The following is a 17,115-nucleotide window of genomic DNA, read 5'->3' as shown; positions in this document are numbered from 1 at the left end:
CTGTGTCCCAAGTCACCATCCAGGGACGAGAGTGTGTCCCAACAGACGACTGGGGAGTGACTAATAGAAACTCCACTGGCTGAGAATTCATCTGACTTGAGGGAGGAGGGCTTGGGTATCTGGGCTTGTTTTTTTTTTTTTTTTCCCTCAAGCAGAAAATGATAGAGGGGTGAGAGGATCAGATTGGCCCTAGGCCAGGGTGATGAGCCCCATGGCCCACTGTCCCATTCCCTGGCAGGGTGACGAAGCCCCCACAGCCCCCTGTCCCTTTCCCTGGCAGGGTGATGAGTCCCCCACGGCCCCCTGTCTTGTTCCCTGGCGCTCCCAAGGGCTGAGGCTGTGCCTTTCTTTGTTCATCTGTAACCCTGGGATGCTGGCAGGGAAGCTCTGGGCTGAAGGGCTAAGTGATGGTGGTGAATTTGGGCCCCAGAAAGGGGCTTCCCACAGCAGAGGGGGTGCTGCTGTCTGGACCTGTGTGGCCCCCATCTCTTGGCATCTGTCATGTCATCATGCTGGACTCGGTGCCCCAGACCACCCGGGGTGGCTGTTTCAGCTTCAGCGTCAGGCCTTGGGGCCTGAGGTCTAGCCTAGAGGGCAAACTCCTCTGGGGAGGAGGGTGAGAGACAGCACAGGGGGTCTGGCCCAGGAAAAGTGCAAATCCTTATAAATCATCATTTTGGTTTCTGGTTGGGAACTCAGTCTGTCAAGAGCATGATTAGTGTGAATCTGTTTCTCAGAGGGGGATCCTCTCCGAGTGAACTGAGAGAACAGAAGGGCCAGGCCTTGGAGTCCTGTGAAGCCAACAGACAGCTGAGCCTGGACACACCTGCGCCTGGACACTCCTGCGCCTGAACACGCCTGCGCCTGCACACGCCTGCGCCTGGACACGCCTGCGCCCAGACATTACTGCGCCTGGACACACACACCTGAGCCCGGACATGCCTACGCCTGGACACGCCTGCGCCTGCACACGCCTGCGCCTGGACACACCTGCACCTGGACACGCCTGCACCTGGACATGCCTACACAGGGACATCACTGCCCTGAGGCAGGTGCCTGCCCCCTGAGCCTCTCTCAGCTGTCGTTGCTCATGTGGACAGAGCAAGCAGCCAGGAACACACACGTGGCCAGGGGAGACTCTGCAGGCTCCAGCAGGGCACTGTTCCACAGCAGTCCCTGTGAAAGGACAGTGACGCCCATGCCTCCCAAATGGGGTACAGAGTCTGACAAGGAAGAGTGTGCTTGGGGACAACAGGGCTGAGTGTATGAACTCGGGGATGGTGGTGACCGCCTCCACCAAGGGCCCTCAAGCACAGGCTCTCCCCCAGCCTTTTCCCATGTTCAGCCCCGGAGCGAGCACTGCAGATCAGCCTGGGGACCCGGCTGGGCCCAGCACACTGAGTGAGAGTCCCACTTACAGCCTAACTGGGCCTCCATGCGGTCCGGCTTGTAATACACTGACATCCCACTGTGCTGGAAGGTTCCATTAATCAGGCTGACCAAGCCTCGTGGTCTCATGTCAAATCACGTGGCTGCATCATCCAATCCTGCCTCAAAGTCATTTCCCACACTCATGGTAAGCAAAGGCTGTGCCAAGACCAAGCCAGCAAACACTCAAAGCCCTGCACCGAGGCAGGAGCCGTGGCTGGAGAGAAACAGCTACTTCTGACGACCTCTGCTTAAAATCCATGTAAGGGAAGCCACTTGGTGCTCTGGGGGCCTCTTGTCTGGAAGATGGGATCAGGACACCTGACTGGTCTGCTTACGGGTGTTGCTCTCCTCTCTCCTGCCCCCCACCCCTGCCCACCACCTGCCCCACACCTGGTCAGTGCAGGCCACTGAGCTGCCTCAGGCATGGGGCCTCCCCTTGAGGAGCTCCCAGTCAAAGGCAGATCTGCAACCAAAGACTTCCCTGTTGGTTCACCCAGGGCTTCAAGAGAGGAAAGTCAGGGGCTGAGGACCCCTCTATGGGGTGGTGGTGGTCGAGAAAGGCTTCTCGGAGGAGGAGACACTTGAGCCAGGCTGCCCTCCAGGCTGAGGACCCACTCTCACCCTGGCCATGGGAAGGGACCATCTCTCCCGAGCAGGGAGGCCTAGTTCAAGGCCCTCTGAGACCCACCAAAGCAACGCTTTCTATCTCCGCCTGGGAGCAAACCACCCAGGGGCCTCCACCAATGCACTCTCCCACCCTTCCCACCTCAAAACCCGGGCCCTGGCTCCGCACAAACAGGCAGCAACGTCACACTCAAAAGTGAAGCGTCGTGCTTGTGGCCGACCACGCGCCGAGATATATTCTCATTTCGGCTCCTTCAACCAGTGAAAGTCAGTCACGCTGGTGCAGAAAGGGAAGCTCCACGGGGCCAGGAGATGACTCACTGTCAAACAGACACAAAGGAGCTCCCAGCCCAGGCGCAACCTGGATTACAGAGAATGACAGCGACCCTCAGAGCTGATATTTGCGGAGTGCGAGGCACCCTGCTAACTCATTTAACCCACACGGCAACACCATCGGGCACTGTTATTACCCCCATTTCACTGTCGAGAAAAATGGAAGCACAGAGAGATGAAGGGACTTATCTCAGGGTTCGCAGTTAGTAAGCGACACAGCTGGGACTGGAATCCAGGCAGCTGGCGCCAGCACCATGCTCCTGATCTTTACACCGTCCTGTCATGGAAGCTCTGGACTCCTAAGGGACCACACCAACATACGATCTCACGACTTTCTTGTTCTGCTTCTGCTCCTAACTTACAAGTGACCTGGGGCAGGTCACCAAGAGCAGGGTCCCCATTAGTAAACAAGAAAGTCCCTTCTCACTGTGTACTAGGAGAGCACACACAGGAGACACGGCATATGAGGCTTCAAAGTTCTTTGTAGAGAAAAGTTATCCTTATGCCAAGTATCAATAATTGTTGAAAGAGCTTCACACAGCTATCGAAGAGGCTAAAACTATCAAGAAGCTATCGAGGAGTGTGTGTCACTGGACAGAAGACAGAGCAAAGACTGAAGACGAAGTGTCCAGTAGGAGGCATCAGTAGGAGGCACTACTTTGTCCTCGGCACTGTGACTTGAAACTGCAGTAATAGCGAGTAAAGGGAATAGAGAAATGAGGGCCTGTGCACTTTTCAGGTCCTCTCAACAAGCATGGGAAGGCTGGGCACTAAATACTTCATACGCCTTGCTCTAGAGGAAAAAACAGTTATTCTCCTCAATTTGGAAAGCATTTTTTAATTATGAAAGAAAACAAAATACAATGAACAGATGAAGGGGCCTTTTCACTAGACTGTCATGAAGTTCTGTTTCCTGCCAGTCATTCTTTCTATGTATGGAAAGAAAACTGATACTTCGGATGAAAGAGATCCACCTCTAAAGATGGCCATTTGAAAGGGGAAGGGTATTTCAAGTCTATTTCATCAGTTTAATTGTGCCTGGGCCTTATCCAGAGGAACAGAAGGGATCAAAAGATGTCTCTTGAAGACGTTTCTCCAAGGGAAAACTGCAGATGTTCCGACGCGTGAGCCTGTCCTGCCTGTCTGGATCCTGGGTGGCCCTCACTAGGCTGATGGATAAACTGCACAGACACACAGATACCGAGCGCCAGTCTCCGGAGAAGCCCTGGGAAGTTCATCATCTTCGTGCTGAATCTCTCCTCCCTCAGGGGCACAAACTGGAAAACATGGTGCTAAGATAAGAAAATAGGAGACAGCAATTTCCCCCAAATCTCAATGAACAGATGGACAATTTAAAAGATGGGAGAGAGAGAAAAACACCAGTGTTTTATAATTTAGCAGTGCCAGGCAAGCCGAAGCTCACCTCTTTCCCTCTCTGCCATCTCTTCCAGCTCATCATGCGTAATGGAAGAGATGTTTTCACACAGTAAACAAGCATGTAAGCTGGAAGACAGTTTAAAGAAAGTTCCGACTTCAGGCCCCTCTTTGAACTTCAGAAGAGCCGCCTTCTCAGAGTGGTGTCGTTAGTCAGCAGTGCCGTTAGTCAGCCTTTGGAGCTGTTAAAACAACTGAACATGTAGTCATAATCCATAAGACATATCCACTGCACCTCACATCGTGGGGCCATCTCCCAAACCTACCATCAATCTGCTGTGCCTTCGGGTATTTCATAAGAAAATGCAGTTTTCAAACAGCTCAGCCAATCTCTGCAAGTCTTCTGCTACTAATGTAGTCCCTTGAAATAGAACGGCAGCACCACTCCTCAAGTTTTTATATTTGATGTTATTCCAGATTTCTGATGTTTCAGAAAACAGAAGATCATAGAGGAACTCCTCAAAGACAGCCTGTATATGAAACCTTTAGCCTGCAACCATCTTGATCGAACTGAGAGGTTTTCTTGTCTCACAATCCGTCCACAGAAGACAAATGAGCACTTTTGGGCCCACCATGCCCGGAACAAAAAGCTTATTCTATTACTAGATTGACCCCTTATGGTAACCTGAAAAATGTGTTTTTCCACCAAGCAGCACTCCTGATCCAAGCTCCCTGCCAAATGCTTCCCACGCTCCACTCCACTCCAACCCACCACCCCTAGAACCCCTCCAGATGAGGCACACGGCCCCCAGCACACTCTTTGGGCCAACTGCCTCGGCCCAGCCCCTAGCCACCGCCTGTCACTCCTCCCCATCACTTTCACCTTCTGCTTGGTGAGCTTCACCAGTGGTCTTTTATCACCACTTCCTTGGGGCGGGGGCGGGGGGCGGGCGGGAGGAGTGTGCCTGAAACACAGCCCCTCTGCTATCTTCTCACAAAGGGCTGATGGCTTTCTGTACCTTTCCAGGCCCTCAGCCTTGTCTTGGAAACTTCATTTAACGGGATGGCCCCTTCGTGCTTTTAATCTAGATTTCATCACTTCTCAGCATCGGCTGTGAAATATCATGGCCTCTGTCCTAGGCCTGGGGAATGCTCAGCCTGCAGGTGGATGCAGCAGTTCTCCTTCCCCTCTGTGGGTTGGGAGCTCCATTTCACTGCTGTCCCCTGATGCCCTTTCCATGGTTCTCAGTGCACAGTCCCTCTCTGGCTCACGGTCCCTCTCCGGCTCACAGTCCCTCTCCGGCTCACAGTCCCTCTCCAGCTCACGGTCCCTCTCCAGCTCACGGTCCCTCTCTGACTCACGGTCCCTCTCTGACTCATGGTCCCTCTCTGGCTCATGATCCCTCTCCTGCTCACGGTCCCTCTCTGGCTCACGGTTCCTCTCTGGCTCACAGGCCTCTCCAAAGCTGCCTCACCCCACTTCACTCCACTTGCTGTCCACTCCACCAAGCCCTGGCTGACCCCCGCCATCTGCTTCTGCTTCACACCTTTTCTCAACCTGTCAAAGGGACTGGAGGCAGACCCGAGCCTCCTGCTAATATTCTCCAGCACGCATTTGTTCCCCGGCAATACTTCCCATCCCGGTCTTATCAGCTCCCCTCCACACAACCTCCTTGGCTCCCTTCCATGTTCTTCTCTCTCCTGAAAGCCCTTGTTCCCTTCTTACTTTCCAATCTCACACTTGCCCTCAAAAGCTCAGGCTGACATTATCAGAGGGCAACCAGATGACCCTGTTTGCACAGCCTGTCCCTGTCCTGGTGATTCTGTCCTTGGCCTGGGAATGACCGTCCAGGGATGCTGGTTCTCTGCTCCTCAGTCCACCATGAGCCACGCTTCTCTCCTCTCCCCACCCCAGAACATGGAATAACTGCTTTGGAAAAAGTTGCTCTGTTTCGTTAATTCATTTTGCATACTGGGAGCTAAAGGCTTTTTAACATAGCACACGAATAAATGTAAATTTATACACTATGCAAAAATAATATAAAAATATGCCTTTAGATTTTCTGGAAAAAGTCTGGTCAGTCTATGAATTCCTCCCCTTGTCAACAACATTACTTGGTAACTCCTTATCCCTCTAGCATGCTGCTCCCTTAATACCTGCCCATCCTCAGCAATCTCTGCCTCCCTTGTCTTGTGCTAACTCATTATTGCTGATAAACACATGATTTCTCTGCTCCCTTCTCACTACACATGAATTTAAACACATATATGAAGGCTAAAGCTATTAGAAGATCGTCCGATTCCTCTGGGGTTGAATTTACATTTCTCTTGTCAAGTCTGTCCTCCAATGTACTGTTCATGAATACTAAAGTCAGTCTTGCTTTTTAACAACACTAACAGGTTTGCATTTCTGCTTAAGCCGCAGCCCTCCTGCAAGTTGGTGATCTGGCATCTGCTGCCACTTACAACTCCTGGCATAACTGTTCTCTGCCGTCACATCAGCCACCTGACCACCACCTGTGACACAGACGAGGCTTCCTTCTTCCCAACAGCCCTCACTGACTGCTTGTCCGCCAGCTCCTTGCCTTCCTCTCTGAGCATCAGGGCTGCTGCAAGCACACTTTCCATCCTCTCCCATGACCCATGACCTGCCTCACACTTGGCTCCTTCCCTTGGAGCCTCCGTGTTTGGCTCTTTGATGCTCCCTAGGGCTCTGTTCTTTAAACTCCTTCTAGTCTTGACCTTCTGACCCTGGCCTCCCTGGCCGCCCCCCTGGCCGCTCTCCCTGTGTGCCAGCCAACTGTCAACGCACAGCTCTGTTTCCGCTGCCCTCTGCCACACAGGTCAGGGGCCCTGCCTCCTCCCTGGGGCTTGACCTGGTAAGACAGCCTCTCATCTCCCTGCTGACACCTTCCTCTTAACTCAGGGGCTTGCAAACCAATCCACCTTCCGTGAGGGTAGAGACAGAGCCTTTTGTGACTTAGCAAGAGATGTCAGTTCTTGGGTTTTAATCTGTCTCTATGATGTATTGGTGCGAATATTATCCCCATTTATATAGCTGAGGAAAATGAGGCACCGAGAGGGTGAATAACCTGTCCAAGGCCCCACAGCGAATGACAGCCAGAGCTGTGATTCTAACCCAGGCCGGCCTGGCTCTGGGGCCTCCTCCTGGGCCTCTAGGGTATACACAAAGGCCCCTTCCTCCCTTCCTCTATCCAAGGCCACAGAAACACAGCTTTCCTGTGCAGCTTGTAGGGAAGAGGACAGAGAGGGAGTGTGATGTCTCAGGGCTGAAGGGCCTGTGGGGTCCAGGGGCTGCCCCTCCACAGGCACGAGAGGGTCCTGCAGCACCAGTGGGAGGGGGACCCGCCCTTGGCTGCATGGGGCTCCCCCTGGCTGTGGGCTGGACTCTTGGGGGCAGGCTGGGGAGAACACAGGCCAGGTGCATCATTTAGAAAATCACCAAGAAGGCGTGTTCAAACTACCTTCGGGAGCCGCACTGAACAGTCACTGGGCAAAGTTTCTGACTGCAAGACAAATCAGTAGTCCCGCCCTTCTCCAACTGCCTCCAATCCGGATGGTTTTTCAATACCTCAGGATCCACCGAGAGAGGTTTTAAGAGTTTATGATGATGACCCCTCTCTCCTGGCAAGACCTCCAAAGCAGCTCATGTCTCTGAGCCTCGTAAGGCGCAGTCATTGCTGATGGACCCCGCAGGCGGTGCTCACCACGGCCCTGGTCTCACTCGCCAGCTCCCTCGTGCTGGGTCAACTGCTTGCTCCTTTCAGAAAGGAAAGCGCCTGGCATGTGTCAGGCATCTCAGGTGTCTTGAAAAGCTCCAAAGGTGAAACAGAAAACTCTCCTGGTGCGATTTTCCTATTTGATCTTTTGTCTCATGTGTTCCCCTTGGGGATGAACGAGAAATACTTTCCTGAATGATTCATAGGCCCCGAGATGGAAACATGTAGCCTCTTTTTAATAAAAAGGCTGGGATGTGGCGGGGACTGTACCTCTTCTGGATGCTCTCAGCAAAAGCACAGAGACCTGACAAGCTCTTTACAAATTCCTCTTCTAATAGTGAGACAAAAATGAAAAGCCACGTAATAGTTTTAATCAAACAGACTAACATTTGGATAATATGTAAAATTATGTACAAATCTGTATGGGGCTACAGAAAACTCACAAAGAGAAGTTGAAAAAAATTAAGTAGCTGTAATTATGGCAAGGTTTGATTTCTTTTTAAAACTGAAAATGACTGTCTTCAGTTTCCTATTTCATGAGCACCTACTAGGTGCCAGGATTATCATGTAAATCAGTTCATTCTTTCTCAACATCCCACTGGGGTAGGAGGCCAATTCACCGAAACACACCAAGGCGCCTAAAGGTTACATGACAAGTCCAAGCTTCCCCAGGAGTCAGGACCAGGGCTTAGTTCGAGTGCACATGTAACTCATAAGCAGATACTCTTTCCACGGGGCCTAATTCCCAGTGCGTCAGCATTCTTCTGCTGGAAACCAGCAGTTAGTGCCCAGCCCCTTCTACATTTTGCAACATTACTATAAGAAATGGCAAGATAATGAAGGCTTTGGGATGCTTCGGGGAACATTTTACTTGTTAGTTACAAAACCACATCCTATTAGTCTTGGACAGGCAGCCTGTCTAGTCAAATGCCTTCATTTTGCAGAAAGGACACTGAGGTGCTGAGAGCTTAGGGGCCTTTCCTGAGGTTAAAGAGCAAGCAGTTGATGTCGCTGGGACCAGAACTGTGTCCTCAGACTCCCTGTCTCTTTCCATATCACACTCTTCTATATCACACACCACCACCTGGTTATAGGTGCTAAGCCTCCATGGGTACAGACACAAAGGGCCCTGAGCTTTATAATAAAAGGCTCTTCTTTCCTGCAGTTCATGACATCAGCGATGTCTACTGCTAGAAATGAAACAACAATTCAGAACTAAAGCCCAGCATGCAGGCCCAGAGAACACGGCACAGCTTTTCACAAGCTCCTCAGACCTTGGTAACTTGTGAGTTTCGATTCAGACCCTCGCAGGAAGATGACAGAGGACTGGTGAGGCAGCTGCACTAACATACGTTCCTAACAGACAGAACCGCCTGAGCGAGCAGTCTCCCCTCCTAACTGAAACCGACACGGCCAGGTGGCTGGCTCCAGGGTCTCTCAAGAATGATCCATGGCAAGGGGTGGGGGCAGCAGGGCAACCCCAGGCTTCTGGCCCAGGCTATAGACGAAAGATGTGCGCTCGTGGTGTGCCGCCACACCCCCACACAGCGTGGACACTGGGGTGGCTCATCTGCCTCCCACCTCTCAGGGCAACACGGCCAAACACTCCCGCTGGTAGGATGCTCCCTCCCAGCCAACAGCCTCAGAGACATGCTGGAGTCTCAGGCTCCCTTAAGGGAAGAGAGCCTCCCAGTTTGTAAAGTGTTCTGATCCTTGTCCTGAAGTCTCCCCGGGATGTGGAAATCCCCGAAGTGGCTACTGCAAGCAGCGCAGAGGCTGAGATGGCAGCGACAAAGTCCCACGGCCACAAGAATGTCTTTATCAAATCCAGAGCCACAGGGTGGCTTAGACTGCGGGCCAGGAGACCACAGCACCTAACAGGACATCGGATATGGCTGCTGAGGCTATGCACAGACAACTCTGGGGGCGCCATTTGCATAAACTATGGTAGAAAAGGTGCTCTCTGGCTTCAGGCCATGTGACAGCCTGGCAAGCTAACTGCATGGGGCCTTTGGAAGCAGAAGAGGGTGTGAGGGTCATGTACTACCTGCTGCTTCCAAGGGCTGTCCCCCTGCCAGAGTGGGGGCCGCAGCCGGGCCCGTGGACTCACCAGTCGCTGCATGCTCTTCACATGGGTGGGGCTGATGGCTAAGGCCTCTTCATACCACCGCCGCGCCTCATCCACGCTGCCCCGGAGCTCGGCAATCTGGCCACGCATGTAGAGGACGTTGTGGGACATTGGGAAGAGGTTGGCAGCTTCTTGGGTACAGGCTGTGGCTTCTGCAGGCTTCCCGATGCCGATGTAGACTTCAGCTGTGAGGAGAGAGCAACGGCACATGCTTTCCTGGTGCCCCTCTGAGGCCCTGCGAGCAGCCACCACTCTGATGTTCATGTTTCCCGCACAGGAGTCTGGAGGGGCCTGGAGCCAGAGGATCCCTGCTCCGAGTGGAAACGGCTGCCGCCGACAGCCCCTCCTGCCCACTCCTACACAGGGACTGGAGTCACTTGTGTTGCAGGCCTTGCAGGGCAGGCCTAGGTCACCACCAGGCAGGGGGCAGTGAGGCCTGCCTGGTCCCTGCCCCAACCTCTGAGGACACCCACCCTCAGGGCCCACCCGGGGCTCCTCAGTGTCTGGACAGAGCCTGGCCTGGTCCTACCCTTGGCTTTGATCCCCATAGAAAAAGGGCCAGAATGCACATGGGGACAAGCAGGCCAGAGGCACACAGACCCTCAGAGGGCAACAGCTCTGCCCTCTGACCCACTCTTTTGATGCCAAGAAGTATGATGGGGCTGTGGGGCTACGGCTGTCATGTTTACAGCATGATGCAAGATGGCTGCCCCGCCAGCCTGGCCCCTGAGCTCACCTCTGACCAGGGAACATTGGTGCACCCTGTAAAACTCTTATCTGTGTCACAATGACAAAGCCCTTTGATAAGCCAAGCTATTGTTTTTAAAGCAAGCAGGAAAATCACCCTCCCACTGACCCCAGGCCTCAACTCTCTCACCTCTACGTGGAGCCAAACCCCTCTGCAGCCCTGGCCTCCCTGAAGAGCCCTTTTGAGTGTTTCCAAGGGCAGCCTCCCTGCCTCCCAGGTGCACACCTGTCAAATATCCAGGGTGAATGCGTCACCTGGCCCCAGGGCCTCTTCTCCTGAGGTCTTGCCAATGGAGGCACCACCATCTTTCTAGTCAGCTGGGCCTGAGGCTTCAGGGACATCTGAATTGCCCCCCACCCCTCTCCAGGGCCAGCAAGGCCACCTGGTCAAGTTTGCAGCCCAGAGCCTCACGCAGGGGCCGCCTGCTCTGTCAGGGCTCACGGACCCCTTCTCCCACCTGCAGGCCAGACCCTTCCTCAGCACTCTTGCCTTGACCACTGGCATACCCTGCAGTAAAAGAGGTTTGCACCCCTATCTCCCAGTTATGTGTATGTTTGTATGAATTAATATATTACATGTCATATAATCCACAACAGCACACAAAATAGAAATGTTAAAAGAACAAAAATAAAAAAGAAAGTTTAGGCAGGGTGTAGTGGCTTGCGCCTGTAATCAATCCTAGCACTTTGGGAGGTCAAGGTGGGCAGATAGCTTGAGGTCAGGAGTTCAAAACCAGCCTGGCCAACATGGTGAAACCCCATATCTACCAAAAACACAAAAAATTAGCCGGGCATGGTGTTGCGCACCTGTAATCCCAACTACTAGGGAGGCTGAGGCAGGAGAATCACTTGAACCTGGGAGGTGGAGGTTGCAGTGAGCCAAGATCACACCACTGCACTCCAGCCTGGGTGACAGAGCAAGGCTCCGTCTCAAAAAACAAAACAAAACAACAACAAAATAAAGTAGAAAGAAAGTTTTACTATTTTCTTTGTGCACCTTACCATGTCATCTCCTGGAGCCCACTTTGGAAACAGACTCAATTATGCAGAGACTCCCCTCCCTGCCTCCTGCCCTGGCCATGAGCCTGTCATCCACAGCTGCTGCCAGGTTAACCCTGAGGCCAACCTCTGGGGCAGCAGCCACCTGCTCCGAACCCCTTCTGCCCTGGGGCTTGTGGCTTCTACGCCTGCCCAGTAGGCAGCCAGGCCGAGGCCCTGGACTCTGATTTTCCATCTGTGTGCACCCACTGAAACATGGGCTGTAAGCGACATGAGAGCAGGGATGGTGTCTGTGCTGCCCACTGCTGTGTCCCCAGGGACTAGAACAGGGCCTGGCACATAGTCAGAGCTCACTGAATCACTGAATGGATGAATGGTAAATGAATGGTAACTAACAATAATAGTAGCCAACGTTCATTAAACATGTGCTTTGTTCCTGGAGGCCTTCTCAGTTCTCATTTTATCTGCATGGTGATCCAGTAGGTACTATTATTCTATCCCCATTGTCCAGATGAGGAAACTGAGGTGCAGAAAGTGTAAATACCCTGCCTGAGTTCTCAGGGCAAACTGGAGGCAGAGCTGGGATTAGAACCCCAGTCACCTGGCTGAGAATCTATGCTTGCAGCCCCCACAGAGAACAGTATCTCCTCTGGCCCAGGGTGACATCCGACTCCTTTGCAGGCCTTGGGAGCTGGGCACACAGCCCTTATCTGCTTCCTACCGCCTCCCCGAACCCCCGGGCTCTGGCCTTGCTAGTGCTGCTGCTTCACACACAGTGGGTGTCCCCATCTCCCGTCGATTCTGTGGCTTTTGCCTGTAAAGCCATCACTCTAGCCTCGTTCAGGGCCCAGATGGATCCCGCCATCCCAGGGAGCTCTCTGACCACCCGCCTCAGCCAAAAGGAAAGCCCAGCCTCTGCAGCTCCTGATAGCCAGGTCCCTGTAAGTATTTTTGTGAGGTCGCGGGTATGCCTGGGATAGTACACTCCCAGGGCAGGTGCTGGGGCAGATCCACCTTTCTGGCTCCCAGCTTCAGGCCTGGGGGCGGGGAAATGGCTGGTGTATATCTCATGGCTGTGGTTAGTGGCAATGCCGCTGACCTTTGACCTCAATCAGCCTGGCCAGTCCCTCCCTCGAACACCTCACTTCCCTGGTGATGATATTTGCACCAATGACTGACTCCCCAGGCCTTCTCTCCCCAAGGGAAGGCCCTGGAAAAAGCGGGCCTCGCCTGGCCCAGATGCACCCAGTACCTTCTGTCTGTCCTTGCGCCTGCCAGTCCCTCCTCACCAGAGATGATGGGGCCTAGGGGCTTGTGGAGGGGCATACTGGGTGACTCCTGCAGACACAGAAACTCGGGCAATGCCAGCACCATGCACTGAGCCCTGAAGGTGAGCGCCAAGCCACACCTGCTCCTGATCTCAGGAGACTCAACTCAGAAGGTACCTCCTGAACTTCTGTACACACAGGGGACTCTACAGGGACAAAGAAGACATTTCTCTGTCCTTTAGTTTGGACCAGGCAAAATCTCTCCCTTCTGGGAGACAAACACCCTCCTAATGACACCGTCGGGCTATCTGATGCCTTTCAGGAACACAATTCCCTCGACGCCCTCACCCAAGAGTTGAAGATGTGCCCACTGCAGTTTTGGGTTCTCGAGCGTGGCAGCAACACGGGGGAGCAGGACAGAGCATCTCTCTCATTGCACGCCTGGCTCCTGCCTCGCTGACAAGCTGGGAGTGAATTCACTTCCAAGATCCCAGTCCTGGAGATGCTGTGGGCTGGTGAGGCCGCCCAGCCTCTCCCACTTAGAGCATTATGAACAAAGGCCGACATGGGAGAGCAGGGATGAATGTGTCCAGAGTAAGAATCAACGCGGGGAAAGTGATAAATGCCAGTAAGACTGTGTGCATGTCATTCTGCTCTCCAGGGGTCCTCCGTGAGACCAAATGTGATTCCAAGTATCTCACTGGTCACTGAGCCTGCATAAGCCTCAGGTCTGATGCAGAAAGGTCAGTGATGGGGAAATGGGAGACGCAGACGGAACCAAGTCAGGATCAAGACAGTAAGGGAAAGAATCCAGGCCCCATGGCACTTTTCAGTGCTGTGGAAGTTGCTGGAGGAAACCTGCGGCTCTGATAAGGCCTGTGACCCTGACAGATGTGGCAGGAAAATGCACAGCCTGGGGTTGCTCCCAAATCCCTCCGTTTTCAGCTCAAAAGGAAGGACTGAAGGCACAATGTCCTGCAGCAATTTTCAAACCATTTTCACCAGTGGAGGCTGTTTCTTCCAAAGAGATCTTACCCCAGGATACAAAAGACTCCTAAGAGTGGGCAGTGTGGCTACCTCTTGTTTGCCCCCGTCTCTGCCTCCGAGGCACCACTGGGAACACTAGGGTTTCCAATTTGTAAGCCACAGTGTCATGAGAACATGGAGGACTTGGTTCTTGGCCCTGGGCCTCGTGTGTGGCCTTGGGCAAGTCGGTCACCTTCTCTGGGCCGGTCCACCTGTCAGGTGGCGGGCCTGCGCCTGGCGCACAGCTCTCCCAGGGCGGTGGCAGGCATCAGACAACACAAGAGTGGCAGGGCTCAAGACAAGGCCGTGCCAAGAGATCAACCCTAGGCTGAGCATTTTCCGTCGGGAGCACAGGCCTTATACCAGTGCCATGGGTTTCCTACAGCTACTTCCATGCACCAGGAAGCCTGGAGCCCAAAGCGAGTCACGAATGGTGAGGGTAACTCTTAGTCAAGCCTAAGCCCTCTTGGAGACCGCAGGGTGAGGAAGCTGAGGTGCAAAGAGATAACTGGATTTATCTGAGCCTTGCAGCAGGTCTATTTCGGGCAATAGGCATTCCCTCTCTAAGGGGAAATTACACTCAGGCTTCAGGAACGAAGCTTTAGTGGTGGGGTTTCAGACACCAACCAGGTAGTGTGAGATGGAGTTGGACAGGAAAAGGAAAAGATTACTAAGGTTTCCCACCACCCCTGAGATCACCCCAGGATGTAGCCTTCTTGCCTAGGCATGTGGCTGGGCCTCTAGGATAGAACGAGGCCACAAGTACTGACTATGAACCTGCACTACTTGAAAAGCCTTCTTTCCTGGGAGTCCACAGCCCAAACAAGGACCACATTTTTCAGCCAGCCTCCCCAGTAGCAGAGCTTGGGATCTGATCTCCATCTGCCTCCCTCCTCTTCATTGGTTTGGAACTCAGGAAGAAAAGAATATAATTTATACTTTCCCAAAGCCCCCCACATAGAAACAATATGGCTTTCTCACTCAACTATAGACAACTCCTAGCCACACTCATCTCTGTATCCCTCAGCAGAGGATCTAGAGGCCGGTCCCTTAGGACACAACTTAGTAGGTGCTTAAGAAAAGTCTGCAGATTAATGAATGCTGGGTGTGGTCAGAGCAGGGCAGCCATTTCTGTGGCACAGGTCAATGAAGACAGGTGAAGGCCGGGGAAGCAACAGCAAATGAAATCTCCCTGTTCCTTTCACCAAGGAGTAAATTCAATTTAAAAAAAAATAAAGGGCCTTGTGAGCTTATTAAGAGATACAAGAACTGGTACCAAAGGAACAGCAGCACAGCGAAGCAGGCTCTGGGAACTCAATGCCATCAGCTGCCAACAAGAACTCAACGCCATCAGCTGCAACAAGAAAGCGAGAAATGCTCTTCAGCGCAAGGTCGGCGCTCCAGCTGCAGGGCAGGGTCTGGAAGGTCACTCTCTGAAGAGGTTCCAGGGACAGACATTCTGTCCTGGCTGCTGGTGGCTGACTGCCTTTCACCAAAGGTAAGGGGCATGGACACTTCCTACCTCATTTTGAGAGCTCCATGAGCTCTGAATGTCCTCTTAGGAACCCCTTGGTTGGTCCCTGCTATTGGGTTACTATGAAAAATGCTGTGGATAAAATCTCCCTACCGTGTACAAAGCTTATTTGGCATGAACAGAACCCAAATGCTTTTGCTTGGCATTCAAAGTTAGGGCCCTGCCGCCTTTCCAACCTCCCCTTTTGCCCCAAATGCCTTTCAGCTTCCCTCTGCCCAGGACCCCCCAGAAACCCAGGGCAAGCACTTTTCACCCTCCCTTTCTTCCTCCACCCTGTGTGTGCTCCGGGACAACCCTCAGCCCCATCTGCCCTGTCGCAGTGAGCCACAAGTGTGCTGACCCTCCTGGAGGGCTGGGTCAAGCCTGTTCCTTCCTCGCACCCTAACTCTGCCTCGCGCACAGAGGGATCCCTGGAATGATTTGCTGAACCAGACTCGAGATGTGATCCGAAAAGGGCTGAGCCACTCTGTGAAGGTTTCTTTCTCAACGTGAAGTGGTGTTCCTGGCTGGCGGACCTGGTGCTAGATGCACCCAGAAGCTCACGTAGGTCTAGTTTCCTCATTCATTCATCAAATGCTTATCAAGCCCCTGCTTCATGTCAGCTGCAAGGGGCTTGCCCTGGGCTTGGCTGTGCAGGGTGTGCACAGACACTGGGCTGAGGGGCTGACAACCAGCCTGGGCCCCACTGCAGGCTGTGTGTGCCTGGACAGGGCTGCACCAGCCCCAAGGAATGCAAGGAAGCCCTTTCCTTCTCACCAAGGCGTCCTCCACTAGCCAAGGCTGCTCCCTCCAGGGGCTTAGTCTACTCAGAAGGGACATCTTTCGGAAACGCACATAAAGGAGCAGTCTAGGCTGGAGGCAGCCCTCAGAATGCCCCAAGATCTTCTACCTCACCTGCGCCTGGCAGAGAAATGTGACGGAGAGGACCCACGGCAGTAGGTACCTCCCGACCTCGCAGCTCAAGCCAGCAGGCTCCCTGACCCCTCCAAACCATGTCCTTTACCCCAACCCTGCCCCGCTAAGGAGAGATGCTGTGGAGGGCAGAGGGGTCCCAACTGATCGCAGGGTGTCTGCTAGCACAGAGGGTGCACCTGGAGCCCACCTTCTTCTTCACATAAAAATCAGCACGACGGCCAAGCAGAAAGGGATCCTGTGTCCTGATGGGTCTCCTGTTACCCTTCCAAACCCTCAAGGCCTAGAGAGGCCTTCAGCTTTGTCGGCTCTCACTAGACTTAGCCTTGATTCTTTCTTTGTCTGAGGAGGGTTAGCAAGTGAAAGGAGGAAGTGATTTTGTCTCCAGGTGCCGCCCTACCATGGGCTTCTCTGGTCCAGGCCCCATGCTGGGACCTGAAATCCCGAAATTGAGCAGAGCCCAGGCTCTAGCCTCACTGAGCGTCCAGCTGAATGTCTTTGCCAGGGTGGGGCTGTGCAACTGCCATTAGTCTCTGAGTCTGCGTCTGGCTATGTCATTTTGTCAAGAGGGATCCCTTCTTCAGGGGCTCCATGGCACAGCAGGACGAGCTCCTCCTCCCTTAGCCGCAGCAGTGACAGGCACTAGCCCTTCCTGGCTTCATCCCCGCTGTTCTGACTCCTGACCCTTCCCCGCAGCTGCCTTGACAAATCATTCAGAGAGAAGTCAGAAGCCAGCCAAGTGGACCCCAAGCCTCTTCTGGCCACCTAACCGACAACTCCTCTGTGTCCTCTGTTCCATCCACTCTGCGTCTCTTCTGCTGTTGTCACTGAGAGCCAACCCCTCTGCCTGTGGTCTGGACCCCACCACACTCTTGCTGGAGGAATTCATTTCACCTCCACACGTCCCCCCTCTCTTCTGGATGCCGAGGGCCTCATTTTTACCTGATCATCCCTGTTGGCAATCAATGTGCTTCAACGGGCTTCGGCCTCTTCAGTCCC

General features: G+C 53.4%; 1 protein-coding gene across 10 annotated transcripts in view; it reads right to left on the bottom strand.

Moving 5' to 3' along the window:
• Positions 1 to 17,115, bottom strand: part of TTC7B (tetratricopeptide repeat domain 7B) — a 276,535-nt gene that overhangs the window by 29,396 nt on the left and 230,024 nt on the right. For 8 of the 10 annotated variants that reach the window (XM_033191608.1, XM_033191611.1, XM_033191610.1 and 5 more), the window contains one exon: positions 9,613 to 9,815. The exons of the other annotated variants lie outside the window; for them this stretch is intronic. In XM_033191608.1, the coding sequence (XP_033047499.1) occupies positions 9,613 to 9,815 (203 nt within the window). The remainder of the gene's footprint in view (positions 1 to 9,612; positions 9,816 to 17,115) is intronic. 10 annotated transcript variants of the gene reach the window in all.

Source organism: Trachypithecus francoisi, unplaced genomic scaffold, assembly GCF_009764315.1.
Source record: "Trachypithecus francoisi isolate TF-2019V2 unplaced genomic scaffold, Tfra_2.0 Lachesis_group3, whole genome shotgun sequence".
NCBI classification, from domain to species: Eukaryota; Metazoa; Chordata; class Mammalia; order Primates; family Cercopithecidae; genus Trachypithecus; species Trachypithecus francoisi.
The sequence above is the reverse complement of the archived record's forward strand: the minus strand, read 5'-3'. Positions and strand labels throughout refer to the sequence as shown.